Source organism: Anarhichas minor, unplaced genomic scaffold (assembly GCF_050575085.1).
Source record: "Anarhichas minor isolate MPS153535 unplaced genomic scaffold, ASM5057508v1 ptg000046l, whole genome shotgun sequence".
Classification (NCBI taxonomy): Eukaryota; Metazoa; Chordata; class Actinopteri; order Perciformes; family Anarhichadidae; genus Anarhichas; species Anarhichas minor.
Genome location: NW_027466492.1, coordinates 984,459 through 998,297, shown reverse-complemented (window position 1 = coordinate 998,297; position 13,839 = coordinate 984,459). Strand labels below are relative to the sequence as shown.

Here is a 13,839-nt window from a genome sequence, read left to right as displayed (position 1 = left end):
GAGACAGAATGACCACAAAGACACAAAACTGTGTTTTTAGAGATATGTGGTTCTCACAGGACAGAGATGCTACAAACATGTGATGATCTTATAGAATAAGATGCATTGATGCAGATTAACCTAGACATCAGGATATAAAGGAGTTAAAAACATCTACAGCAGTAAAATACAACATTCACATTAATGCAGCTGTTATATTAATCCACAAACATCATATATAATAGTAAAACACTGACAGGGAACATTACACTGCACTATCAGTACTATTACTATTGATAACACCTGCATGCTTTTATTTCTTCAAATGAATGTCTCAAACATTTTTGGTACTTCTGAGTATTTACGTCTAGCTGGTTTCTTGGGTCTTGTCAGTTTTGTTTCCATGATTAGACAAATGTACACCGGATATTTGTGTGCTAGTCTGGTTATGAAGAACTTCTCTGTGACTTCTCTACATTCTCTGAATGTGTGTGAACGACCTGACTACAGGAGATATTTTGAGAAACGGCCCTCTATTCTTTGCTGATGTCTGGTACTGTATGTGTAAATATCCGTCCTCCACCATTCTTTAAAGTGAGAACAGTCAGAGTTACAAATACCAGAGGTTGAGTGTGTGTGTGTGTGTGTGCGTGTGCATGTGTGTGTGTGCGCGCGTGTGTGTGTAACTGATGGAACATGTTTAATGCAGAGTGTTTTTACAGTGTGGTAGCTACTGTTGTTTTAGGATTGCACATGAAAGTTCGCCCTAACGACACGCTGTCTCTCTGTCACCTCTCAGAGTGCTTTATTGAAATGAATATGAGACGGCTAAACTTGCCTCCTTTGTTTGATCTCGCAGGAACTTATGTGGATGAAAATAAAAGCCATCGCCCCTCTACGCTCTGAGTAACGGATTGCGTGGGCTCAACCACCGGATGACAAACACGAGACAAATATAACCCTAAAAGGCTCAGTTGACCCCAAAAACAAAGAACTACAAACACTCCCAAAATTCAATGTATAAACAAATCTACAACGGTGGCAGCCAGTACAAGAACAAAAAAGCAAAAACATGTTTTTCCACTTAGCTCGACTGATATCTGTCCATGCTGAGAGCTTTTGTTTGAGATATGTCTCTGAAATATCTGTTGCACCTCAGATCAATGCCGGAGAATCACTGAAGTTTCTAGAAACCATTTCTTCAGGAGAGAGAAAAATGTTTCCACAAAACAGATAAAACATTAATTTATAGTTTTTTAATGGGATATGTTGTCATTTTTTGTAAGATTATATAAAAATGTGTTGTAATGTGAAATATTGTTGTACGATTATATAAAACACGTTTGTAGGACATTTGAACAAACTGAGGACTGTGAGAATGTGTTGCTTGCAAACACAAAACACTGACTGAGTTTGTGTGCCTCGGCATTCATATCGTCAGCTCCGATGTAAACATCACCGGCTACATTTGGAACTCTACTTGTCTTTGTTCAGTTCAAAAACATTCCATTCAGAAGTGGCTCCTTCCTGCTAATGAGCCAGCTGACCAACCACAGAGCTGCACTATATGGCATCACATGACAACGTCAGAGCTGAGGCAGGGTCCTGCTGCAGTCTATATGCCGCTCTAGGCCGCGGTGACGCTAATGGGCCGGGACAGCCTGAGCATGACCTACTTCTGTAGGTGGCTCCTGCAGGCGGGGGGGGGGCAGACAGCCACCCTCCAAATCAGGCCGAGCCTCCGTGTAATGGATGATACCGTGGATCAGGCTTCTCTGTTTTATGAGTGTCAGTCCTCTGGGTCAGTGGCTCTCGAGAGGTTTGGATCTTGACCTCTTGATGGTTCACCGGCTGGACATGAATCAACCACTAAAAATTGATTTCCCCTTTTCAGCTTGTTTCATTTTTTCCCCCTTTCAGCGGAGGCTGAGACACTGGACGCTATTTCATATTTTAGAAGGAAAAGCGTTTTTTCAATAAGTGACAATAATCAAGGACATTACATTCAAATTAAAGAGCACCTTCTGGCCCTGCATCAGCTGGTGATGCTTAGAGAAGTCACAAACAAACACTGGTGGGTCAGAGGGGGGAACCCCCATGTTTGATCAAACTGCAGCAAAAGTATCCTCCTGGATGCACACATGGTAGATACATTTGAAATAAGAAGTGCCCCCTAGGAGCCCCTTCCAGTGGAGACAACATCATGAAGTCCCCTTTAAGATGACCTTCCAGTGGAGACAACATGATGACAAGCCCTTTAAGATGACCTTCCAGTGGAGAAAACATGATAACATGCCCTTCAGGATGACCTTCCAGTGGACAAAACGTGATAAAGGTCCCCCTTGGATGCCCTTCCAGTGGGGAAAACGTGATGAAGCACCCTTTGGATGTCTGTCCAGTGAAGGAAACATGATGAAGTTCACTTCAAAATGCCCTTCCAGTGGAGAAGAAGCGATCAAAGGCCCCCTAACAGGGTATTTTCTGCGTGCTGGTGCCCCACCGCATGCTGCACCAGTGCCCTTTGTATACGTTTTACGCCCATGCCCCTCAGACAGCATGAGTCCGCCACTGTAAGAACATATCATTCTTCCTGTCCTGGTTCAATACTCATACTGATATTCTACTTACTAAAACATGGGCCTGTATTAACTGTTCGACTCTAGAGGATGGATTCGGAGCATGATTACAGTTTTTCAGCAACACCTCCTCGCTGCACTGTCACACTGTTACAGAAAAATCACATCTAAAAAAAATCCTCAATACAAGTCGTGTTCAAGTCTGGCAACAGATGAGACCGACTGTTGCAGTTTGGAGTCAAATATGCTGCTCAAGGGCACCTCAACAACAGAAACCTGCACCCTTCTGCTCACAAAGTGGCTTCTTTACTCTTATTTCCCTGCACATGCAAAGGTTACTCGTCTCAACCTTAAACGAAATTGAACAGTCATAATGTTTGTGTAAAACGATCAACAGATTAATTAGCAGTTTTATTTGATAAGACGGGTGTGACTGTTGGTTGGGTATAAATATATGTGTATATGTGTGTATATATATATATATGTATATATACACATATATATATATATATATATATATATGTATGTGTATATATATATATATATATATATTTTTGATTTACAATGTTTGATTGGTGCAGAAGCTCACGTTCAAATAGTGTATGAATATTCATGAGCTGTCTAGGCCTATAGAAGCTCCTGCAGACAGGTGTGTCAATTTGCACACGAATACAGTTCCACAGGGCGACATACGTGACGTTCCTTCAAAATAAAATACCATAACTTTGTGTGAGGATTTACACAAACAGGATTTAAACAAAATAACAAAATACACCCCAAATTGACTTTGCTGTTCGTTTAAAATTGATAATACAAGTTGGAGGCATTCACGTTATTATGGAAGATGGATATTAGGGACATTTTCAGAATTGATTGTGTACATTTCTTGTTGTTTTTTTGTTGGAAACTTGTTGTTGCCAAGTAGGTTTGCACATACAAGGAATACGCCTTAGTGTGTTCCTTGTATTCCATAACATAAACATAGTAAGAAAGTGAAATGAAAACATAAGGTAAAAGAAAGATATATATATAAATAAATATAATAACAATTTCAAAAGTACCTCAAAATATGTACAAGAAACAAAAATATAGAATGGAAGAGAAATACAATAAAAAGGAAATAATACTATACAAATATGTACAATACCTCTAGAATTGTATATGGAGGAGCTGTGCAGTTTTTTTTAGAAAAGTCCTATCCAAGCAAATATAATACATTTGTGTAAGAGAAAAAGAAAAAAGCTCCCCTGAACAATTAAACAAAAAACCTCAGAGGTGTTTGTGGAAGTTTGTGTTGGTGTGGGGGGGGGGAGATGAAAGCTAAAACGCGCACATGAATTACTTTGAAAGGCGACGCCGGAAGCGTCGCTCCCCGGCGCGTGCAGCTTGTCGGTGCCGCTTTCAAGCCTGTAGGAGCGGCCGGTTCCTCCCAGCAGCCTCACAGTTCCGAGGGAAAGCTTTTTCTTCTCACAGCAGCAGCGGAGATTTTCTGACTGCACACGCCGGATATTCATCATATTAAAAAAAAAAAGACACTCACTCACGACCGAAAGCGGCGAGAGATAGACGGACACCTCCCTGTGTCGTGTATCCCTCCACGTTCCTCCTTGTTTAGGCCGTAGTTGCGTTTTTTTTTTGCTCTTCATTTTTATGTTTTACGTCTAAATTGTTTCATACGTGTTGTCAGTCTCTCTGTGTCGCACTCAGGTTTGGTTGTGCTGACATGGTAGATTACCACGCTAATAATCAATCCTCGACCGGAGGCGTGCAGATGTACATGGAGCCAGAAAACGACTGGGACCGGGACCTACTGCTGGACCCGGCATGGGAGAAACAGCAGAGGAAGGTAAGGGAACCTAAAGTCGGGCCCAGCTGGGCCGAGTCGAGCCGGGCTGAGAAGGAGGCGGCGGCGGGCGGAAAGAAAATGGCAGGGGAGGGATGGGACGGGGAGTGGAGGTCAGAGACCGAGCACGGGCCTCTAAACCCCGCAGCTCAGCTCACAATGCCCCACTTTTTTTTTTTTGTATCAACCATTTTCTTTCTTCCCCCAGCCCGGCTCTCCTCTTCGCTCGTCTCCTCCGTGTACAGCTGCTTTATTTCCCCGCAGGTTAAATGCTAATATCTTGTATTTTAATCCCCCTTCCCCGTGAATGAAAAGTAATAACTCTGTTTGCTGAGCAAAGTCTAAACATTAGCTTTCACTCCTTTTTAAAAAGGGAGATTTTTCCCCCTCTCCGCGAGCGGAAACACGGCGCCACATTGTTGCAAAAAAAAATCTAAATCGTGGTTGTGCTGACATTTGGGGCTTAAAATAGCGAGAAATGCTGTGCTTTTTGGAAATGGTTAGTGCGTTATCGAGGCTTCCTGTCCCGCTTGGCTTGACTGGCCGCTCGGAGGCCGATAACACCGAGGCTGCTGGAAGAAGAGCCGACCGATAGACGCCGTTCAGGGGCCGATATGCAGATCATTTAACCCTGAAGCTGCTGCGGTTTGTTGCGTCCCACGTTTAGTCGTTCGTGTTAACTGAGAGGAGTTAGTGATTTAACTCATTGGCCTGCTGGGGACATTCCTAGCATGGTTAGCAGCTTTTTTTTTTTTATCGGTTTATGGCAGTCTTTTTTTAGAGCAGAAATGAATCTCAAACATTTGAAATGACTATATGACACATTGTCCATCGTGGATTGGTAAATCAGGATGTTCTGTGAACAGCAAAGGTGTTTTAAACTAAGAGCTATGTTGAGCACACCTGTTGTACAGATATGCACACACTGCAATGATTGAGGGAACACACCCATATGCACACATATGTAAAAACGTTATATATATCTATATATAGATATATATCTATATCTATATCTATATATAGATATATATCTATATATCTTCTTAAAAGTCTAACCAGGGACATGATCTGCTTCGGCTACAAGTCCTTTACACATTGCATCTGTCGCACTTTATTTAAATGTAACAGGGCCTGTGTGTTGTCCCTGTTAAATATATAAATACAAAATAAAATGTTCTCTCCACAGCTCTGGGACATGCAAGTTTCTGTAGCCAAACACCGCACAGAACTAAACGGCCACTTGCTGCAGATTTCTTTATTTATTTTTAGCTCCAGTAACTATTCTGCACAAATTGAGACAAAAAACTAGCACATAACCCCACTCGGTACCACGTGGAACATCGTTCCCCTGTTCTTTGGCCTAACACTATACCAATCCTTTACAGTTGTACTCCTCTTCACTACCTAACCGATCCTCATGCACACAGCGTTGTGCTATTTCTACTTGTCTATAACCAGCAGCTCCTACTCCACTCTCCCACCCCCACCTTCATCAGCTCTCCGTCCAACTTCTCCTCATCCTCTAACTCTTCCTCTTCCTCGACATGTTTTTTTTTTTAAACAGATTCCGCGAATGTTCCTCCTCTGATATTCACTAGACAAAGGTGACCTTGTTTTTTACGCAGTGTCTCCCCCCCTCCTCCTGCTGTGCTGAATGATCATGCCTCAAAATATAGACCCATTCAAGCTCGTGCAACATGAAAATGGACGTGGCGACGCGGGAAGCATCACCCTCTCCCATGAGGGAGTGGAGAGGTGGCGTGCTGAAGAGCCCCTGCCTGACGGAGTGGAATGATTTGAGTGGGGTGTGTTTTTCATGCTAACCGCCCCCGTCTTACTCACTCGCCGGCCGGATGACTGGCATACTTTTACTAGTGGTGCAGCAGCATGCCGTGCATTGACTCGTGCATTTCTATCGGGCCACTCAACGTTTTAGGCCGTCGACGTCAGACATTCCTGCTGCTGTCGATTGGCATCAGAACCTCTCGGGCGGTGCCGGGCCTTTCGCCCTTCCCCTCGTGGCGGTTGGACGGCCCGCGAGGACTCTCTGCGTGTTTGTTCTAGAGAGCGCACGGGTCAAAGTTTCCTCAACAAGAAAAGAAAAAAAACCTAACCTGCCGATCATTAACTGAACGAGGCTGGTTGTGCAAACCTGGGTCGAGGTCCACCCCTGAACCTGCACTCATAGGTGTTTGGTTGCACAGGCCTGGCTGGGGACACGTCGTCCCTCCCCTCCTCCTCCCCCTTGTCGAGCCTGAGCTGCGGGGGAACCAAGGGCAAATTCCTGCGGTGCATTCGCGCTCACTGTGCCAGTTATTGCGCAAAAGTGAGCACATGCCCTCCCACAGGAAATATGAAGAGGAGTGGATGTAATGAGTGTGGGAATGGATTTGTCCTTGTAGTAGTGTGTGTGTGTGAGGGGGCTTAGTCCGTGAGGTCAAAACCAGGAGCGGGTTTCTCGGACGCAGTGTTGTTTCCTCATGCTGACTCTTTATGTTGTCCCTGTTGAGTAATATAACACGTGGGGCGGCGGCATTCTTTATTAGGTGACCGTCATGTAGAGCGGGATGGACAGGGAAGCCAGAGTGATGACACGGATATATGTAAAAAAAATAAAATGCTTCATACTCGCACCTCATCTCAAGTTATCTTTTCAGTAAAAAGTTAGAAAAGATGCTTCAGAGACATTTGATTTTAATTTGCTCTGTTGAATAAACTTGTTTTGAATGTCTCTCGTGACGTCTGAGTCGCAGTGTTTTTTTTGTTGGTTTTTGTTTGCCATTCGAGCATGTCCCAACAGCCCAGAGTACCTGGACTGAGCCCAGCTGCCTCCGGTTTGTAGCAAGGCAAAGCTCCTCGCCCCCGATACACAAAACAAGTCTTTCTCGCCGCTCTTTGCATCCACAGCAGGCTGCGACACGTCAAAGGTATGCGGCGACGCCACCCGAGGTTTCACTGCCGCTCTGCGCATGTAAATGCTGCTCCTAGGCGACAGTTAGGCTGTGGCGACTGTGCAGCGAGGTGGGCGGGTGAGCCAACCGGGGAAGCAGTTAAGCTCACAAGCCAGAAGGGGGGGGGGGGGGGGTCATCATCGGCGGTTGATTGTTCACATTCGTCAAGGCTATGCACTTTTGAAATCTCATTTACCTGCATTTGTCCCGGCAGTAGTGTTTGGTTGATTCACAAAACAAAGCAAAAGGTCAAACTTTAGATGATTTAAAGAACTAGATAAATGGAGCCATGCTAATCAGAGCAGATGTGCTGCCAAAGCAAACTGATTCCTGGAATCACGTCGGAGCTCTTGTGTTTTTATTCCCTTCCCTCAGCTCGTATCAGGAGCGCGTAGCCACGACCGTGGAGCATTTCCTCATGAATCTGCTCGTGGCCGAATCAGTTGCGGTCAAATACTGTGATGTTTATCTGTCCTTCATTTTCCTACGCTGACTACCCGAGTGCACAGACGTGATTTGGATCTGAACGGGGGCAACTTTCTGTTCTTGAACGTGACCTGTCACATGGTCAGTTACATCCATCTTTTTCTCGTCCCACGTTTAGTTGTCTCAGTGCGGATGTGTCCTCCGATGTCACAAAGCAAGCAGCACGAGTTTGTGCGTAGACGGCCTCCTCCCCAGTGCCCAGACTTGCAACAAAACACACACTGACTTATTATTTTCCCGTCACTGCCAAGGTGGGCAGCCGGACACACAATGTTAGTTTGTTCTCCTGCCGCCCACTTTTCACATGCTTTCTGCGTGACTGGCAGGCGGAGCCGAGTTCAGACGGCCCGGGTTGGCTCGGGACATTTTGTCGATCGCCGCTACGCCGGCTAACATCTGGCTGCACGATAAGCTGTCTGTTTTTTTCCTGTTCTAAAACATTTAAAAAAAAGAATGAATGGAGCAGAAAAATGGTCGACTAACTAGCCGACTCACTAAACAACAATCGACAATGCTCTGTTTGTAGAGAGTTAAAGGAGCAGACGCTCCAATTGGTTTGTCTGTTTGTTTTTATGTGCGAGCGTGTGATTGGCTGATTCGGCGTAGCCAGGACCGACCTGACCGGGGAGTGGCGGATTCAAGAGGGAGTCAAAGCTGTGGAGCTCATCGGGTGTGCAGTTTAATCCAGATTATATTCCAGATGATGTGTGTTCTAGATATGAAGCCCAAATGAGGTCTCTCTGATGATTGTTGTTGTTCAAATGGCTTTTCAGAGAATAAAACTGACGCGGGAAATCTGGTGCAAAGAAAGTTCAAAATTTGTTGCGTTTTTAATTGGAATTATAATTTTGTGAAAACAATTAGTCAAAGGCCGAAACATTTAAGAACCGATGAATCGTCTGCTTCATTTGTGGAGCCAACGTGCCAAAGTTTACCCGCTTTCAGCTCCTCAGATGTGAGATGTTGCTGCTTTTCTCTGGTTTTACATCATTGTAAATTGTACATGTTTGGGATTTGGACTGTCTGGCAGTAAAAGGAACTAGTGATGGGATTTATTTTGGGACTGTTTTCTGACATTTTTATCGAGTGGATAATCCAGCAGTTGCCAAAGATACTCACCACTTGAACCGATATATAAATGCTTGTTGATGAGTCCTGACCCCGCTGCATACAACCTCCCCTCCCAACACACTGGGAGGAGTAAGTGATCAGCAGTAGCCGTCTCTAGGGCAGCTTGGGATGTGAGATGATGGAAGATGCAGTCTTTGGTCCTTCCCCCTTGCTGCCAGCTGATCCCGGGTCAGCTGTGGGAAAGCCCTCAGCTGACAGCGATCCAGAATCAGCTTGTGGACCTAAACAAGGAACCAGTCAGTGAGAGGAATGCATCCCCTCAGTCCCCCCACGCCCCTCAGTCTTTCTCTCCGTTATGTCATTGGCGGCGGCGAGAGAGCATGCAAGGGGGAAACATTCCTTTGGTGGCCCATTATAGGCCAGTGGGAGGGGACTTACTTTTACTAAAGGGGGGCGGGGTGTCCTGTTTTTTTTTTTTTTTTTTTTTGCCAGACACGGGGGGGGGGGGGGGGGGAAGAGTTGGGGTTTTGCAGGATTGCAGATGTGGTCTGCATGATTGGAGGCGAGAGGGAGAATCCTCCATGGGCGAGAATTTCCAGCCGCGGCGCTGATCGTCACTCCAAATATTTATTTGCAGAAATGTTTTCAGATGCCACCAGACCAGAAAAGTCCAGCACACTGAGCCCCTTAAAACACAACCCGATCAGTGGGGGGACTGTAGCCCCCCCCCCTCATTGAAAGAAATCTCTTTCCGGTCTGTTTCTCTCCAACTCTTTGTGTTTGCAGGGTCAGAGAGGAGGATCTGAATGTTGCAGAATCTGCGAATACAGTTCATGGCTGACACAACCTCCTTAGCTGCCCCCCCAATAAGCTCACTTCTTGGCCATTGTGTGTAGTTATGAGGATTAGTAAATGGCATTTCCCCCTGATGAATTGCAAATCGGCAACAATGGGGAGTAAGAATTTCCATTTGGTCGGCTGCCAGCGCGCATGGCGGTGGTTTATTTTGAAGCTCAGACTCCCTTTCTTCTTCTTCTGTATCCTCAACCGAGAGATTTAAAGGAAGATCAAACCGGCACACACGTGATAATTCTGGAAAGATTAATTAATTTATTAGTAATCCGTGTTGAAATCAGCAGGAGAGCTAATTAAAGTCAGCTGTTAGCATCCGGTGGGCGCCACAGCCGGAGCTAATGGCTAACGTTAACAGAGGGTGCACTGAGTTACATTATGATGCACCAGAGAATATTTAATCTTACATGAAATTCATGATTCATTGCGTTATTTGCTCTCAATGAAGCAAAGTGCTGCTCGGCTTAACGGTTGCTTTGAGTTAAAAATGAGTATTCGGCAAAGCTAAATGCTAGCGTTATGGTGATGTGATCAAATGTCGTCTGATGAAATGTAGTTTTTGGTTAGAAACCTGAATAAATCCAGTCGTTTTGAAGGAGATGTTTTCCTAACACTAGCTCTGAGTTTATTGTTTTGTCTGCTATCAATAATTGTGTCATTTCACCGGTATTGTTATGGACCATGGCATTTCTGGTACTGTGACGTCCCTCCCTGGAGCGGACGGTGACCTGTGTGTTTTGGGGGGGTGGGTGCAGTCTGAATGGGAGGTTTACCAGCCGAGTCGCATAGCTGTGGGTTGTGTCTGCCGGTAAACAAACGCAGGACATCATGTCCTCAATTACTGCCAGTTTCAAACGAAGGCCCGTTGAACGCGGGGAAATAAAACACGTCGGAAACAATGGAATATTGAAAAGGCTGCAGTTCAACTTTTTGCTTTTAGCAACTTCCTCATAAACAAACGCCTCGATAGAATTTAAATTGAGGAATTATAGTAACCTCAACTCACACCCCCACTTTACGTAGGTGTGTAATTGGGCTCCACTTACACCGCTTAAAAATAATAAACATCATGCTGCGTTCACTGCTGCAGTTTTCTAAAACGGGAGACTATTTTTCTGAGAACGACGGCAACGAAGAGTCCTTTTTCTGCTAATTTAGATTCTAGTAAAATGTTTGTCATTATAGTCAAACTAACTTGTGACAATAAGGGCTGAAAGACATAAAAAGTTGATGGCAGTCGTTCATTTCTTGAATCTGTTTTAATCTCTTAAAACTTTAAAGGGGGAACTTCACTGATTATACACACAAAGGTCAGTCAGGAGGGAGTACCACTCCGCCTGAAAACTGTTGTTCTGTGGAGATTGGTAAAGTCTAACATAAAGATGATATTCGTTGCATTATGGAAAATGTAGGATCTAGTGATTTTGGAGCTTGTCCCATACCAGGGACTAAAAGTCAGGATATCATTTCCTTTTTATCTCATACCAGGTTTAGCAAATGGCTTTTATTTCATTGTGGAACAAACCTTGTCATGTCGGTGTGTGTGTGTTGTTCACATAGTCTTAGGTCGTCCTTAATCTGATCGTCGCTGTGCAGCAACATCTGTGTGTGTGTGTCTGGGACACACCGCCACTCGCCCAGAGATTACGTCCCAGCTCAGATGACCAGTTTATGTCCAGACCAGACATGAACAGAAACGGTGGGGAATGATGCGCATGACACCTCCGACATGGCCGCTGCTTTATTTGGCCGTTTGGTAGCGAATTAAGAGTCACAAATGTTAGACACACTTTTCAAGATTGGTGCCCTAAAGAAAACAATGTCCTCGTGAACGGATTAAAAGGAGGTGAATAGCTCTCAGGAACAGCGGTTCAAACGTGCACAATGACTGTCTGACAAGAGAGGTTTAAGATCAAAATGATGCCGAGCTTTAGATTAAGATTTATTTTCTTTGGCTGTTTCAGTTCAGGAATCCATGAAGCAGACTCTTCAGATAATAGCGTTGTTGCTGTAGAATAAAGCTTGATGGGTATCTGCATAGTCGGCCACACCTAGACAGGTTGCTCTCCCTCTCTGTGTGTGTGTGTGTGTGTGTGTGTGTGTGTGTGTGTGTGTGTGTGTGTGTGTGTGTGTGTGTGTGTGTGTGTGTGTGTGTGTGTGTGTGTGTGTGTGTGTGTGTGTGTGTGTGTGTGTGTGTGTGTGTGTGTGTGTGTGTGTGTGTGTGTGTGTGTGTGTGTGTGTGTGTGTGTGTGTGTGTGTGTGTGTGTGTGTGTGTGTGTGTGTGTGCGCGCTAGTCTGGTAACAAAGAGATAGCTGAGGTCCTCATGCTACATCTGGGATACGCTTATACACACACGGAAGACATCTGGAGGGGATGTTGGGCTGCATCAGGGGTTAGCACCATAGCAGCTCCAGATAAACCATTAGACAGGCATTAAAAAAGACACCTGATTATCTTCGGTTCTTCACCAGACACAAAAAGCTATTTTTGTTTTTTTGGTTCCTCGTAGCAACCAGATGGAAACCTCTGGTTCTGAAGAATGAAGCCAATGCGGAAGTGTCTTAAAACGTGCATTCTCTCTCCTCACCATCAGGGGGCGACTCCTCTGGTTGTATAGAAGTCTATGAGAAAATGACTCTACTTCTCTCTTGATTTATTCCCTCAGTAAACATTGTGAACAGGAGTTTATCGTCTCAATCTCTAGTTTCAAGTTTTCTTCAATACAGCATGATGTTCATTTAGTAAATTATGATCCATTTAGAGTTAAAGCAGAGTATGCTTTAGGGCGGGGCTACACGGTGATTGACAGGTCGCTGACCAAGCTTCAAAACGTCTCTTGTAGCAGACGGCTACGCTTTCTGAACATAATAAAATAACACTTCGTTATCGCCCACATTGTCAATAGCAGCGCATAGCAGCTTCACTGCTTCCGTTCTGACCTTTCACAATAAAAGCCCTCGACAAATGGGCCACACCACATCAAGAGGCAGACAAGATCAGCTAGGTGTCACATGCACGTCTCCGTCCAATCAGTTCACACAACAGTCTGTCTGCGTTTAAACAGAGCAGTGAAATGTCTTTAATCGCCATGAACAGGTTGTTCAGGAAGCTGTAGCAGCTTCACAATAAAAGCCTTGTAATGTTTGGCTGTTGGAGAGCTTTAATAGTAAAGCATTAGTGTTTGGTGTTTTTTTCATTAGCCAAGACGGTGCATGTTTTTTTGATGGGGACTCATTTCTACCGTTGTAGGTGCACTGAGCTGGACTCAGATCTGCTTCTGGGATCTGCAGGCATCGTTTGTCGTGGTGCCGGCCGTCACAGCGGCTTTTAACAACAAAAGACACGAGTGGAGACGGGGCAAACGGACCATGATTCAAACAGAGTGCGTGTTTGTTTCCTCCACGGCCGTCTCTGATTTCCTCCCGCTGTATTATTTAACAGCTTTCTAACTGGGGCAAAGAGGTGTAGAGGAGAGGCCTACTGGGACACACGCATGCATACGACAGACATGTTGGATAGTGTGTATACAGTTATTTCAACCCACGCACGCGCACCACAACTGCTTTTCATGAAATATGCAAACGCAGTGAGTCTATGACAGAATCGGAAACATAAAGTACTTCCCAAAAGCTTCACGATGCCAAAGTAACATCTGGTATTTTACACAGCACATTTGAAAGCCTGATAAAGATTTAGTGGATCTTTAAAAAGATTGATTTGTAAGTGAAGGAAGACAAATCCAGAATTTTAAACTGGTGTGAAGTAAAAAAAAAAAAAAAAGAAAGAATTGGGAGCACCTGAAGCAGAAACATTTCAGTGGAGCTTCCATGTGTGCTGGTTTCAGGGCACATAACGGCAGCATAAAATATTTACCGACTGTGCCTGGCCTTCAGGTTCCTCCGCTCTCATTTTCAGCGAGGACGCTCCACTCGCCAGAGAATCCCACGCAGCGCTCTCCCTCTCCCGACTCTCCACATTCATTCCTTCCCCTCGCACATTCTCCACCAGCTCTCTCTCCTCTTTGCCAGAGTCGTTAAGGCAACCGGTTCAGACAGAAGAGAACAGGAGTGTGTGTGTTGC

The 13,839-nt window shown here is 44.8% G+C and overlaps 1 protein-coding gene across 2 annotated transcripts in view; it reads left to right on the top strand.

Moving 5' to 3' along the window:
- Window positions 1-3,959: 3,959 nt before the first annotated feature.
- LOC142971472 (alpha-actinin-4-like) overlaps window positions 3,960-13,839 on the top strand; it is a 59,196-nt gene continuing 49,316 nt past the window's right edge. For both annotated transcript variants that reach the window (XM_076112010.1, XM_076112009.1), the window contains exon 1: window positions 3,960-4,401. In XM_076112010.1, coding sequence (XP_075968125.1) covers window positions 4,279-4,401 — 123 coding nt within the window. In that variant the 5' untranslated portion in view covers window positions 3,960-4,278. The remainder of the gene's footprint in view (window positions 4,402-13,839) is intronic.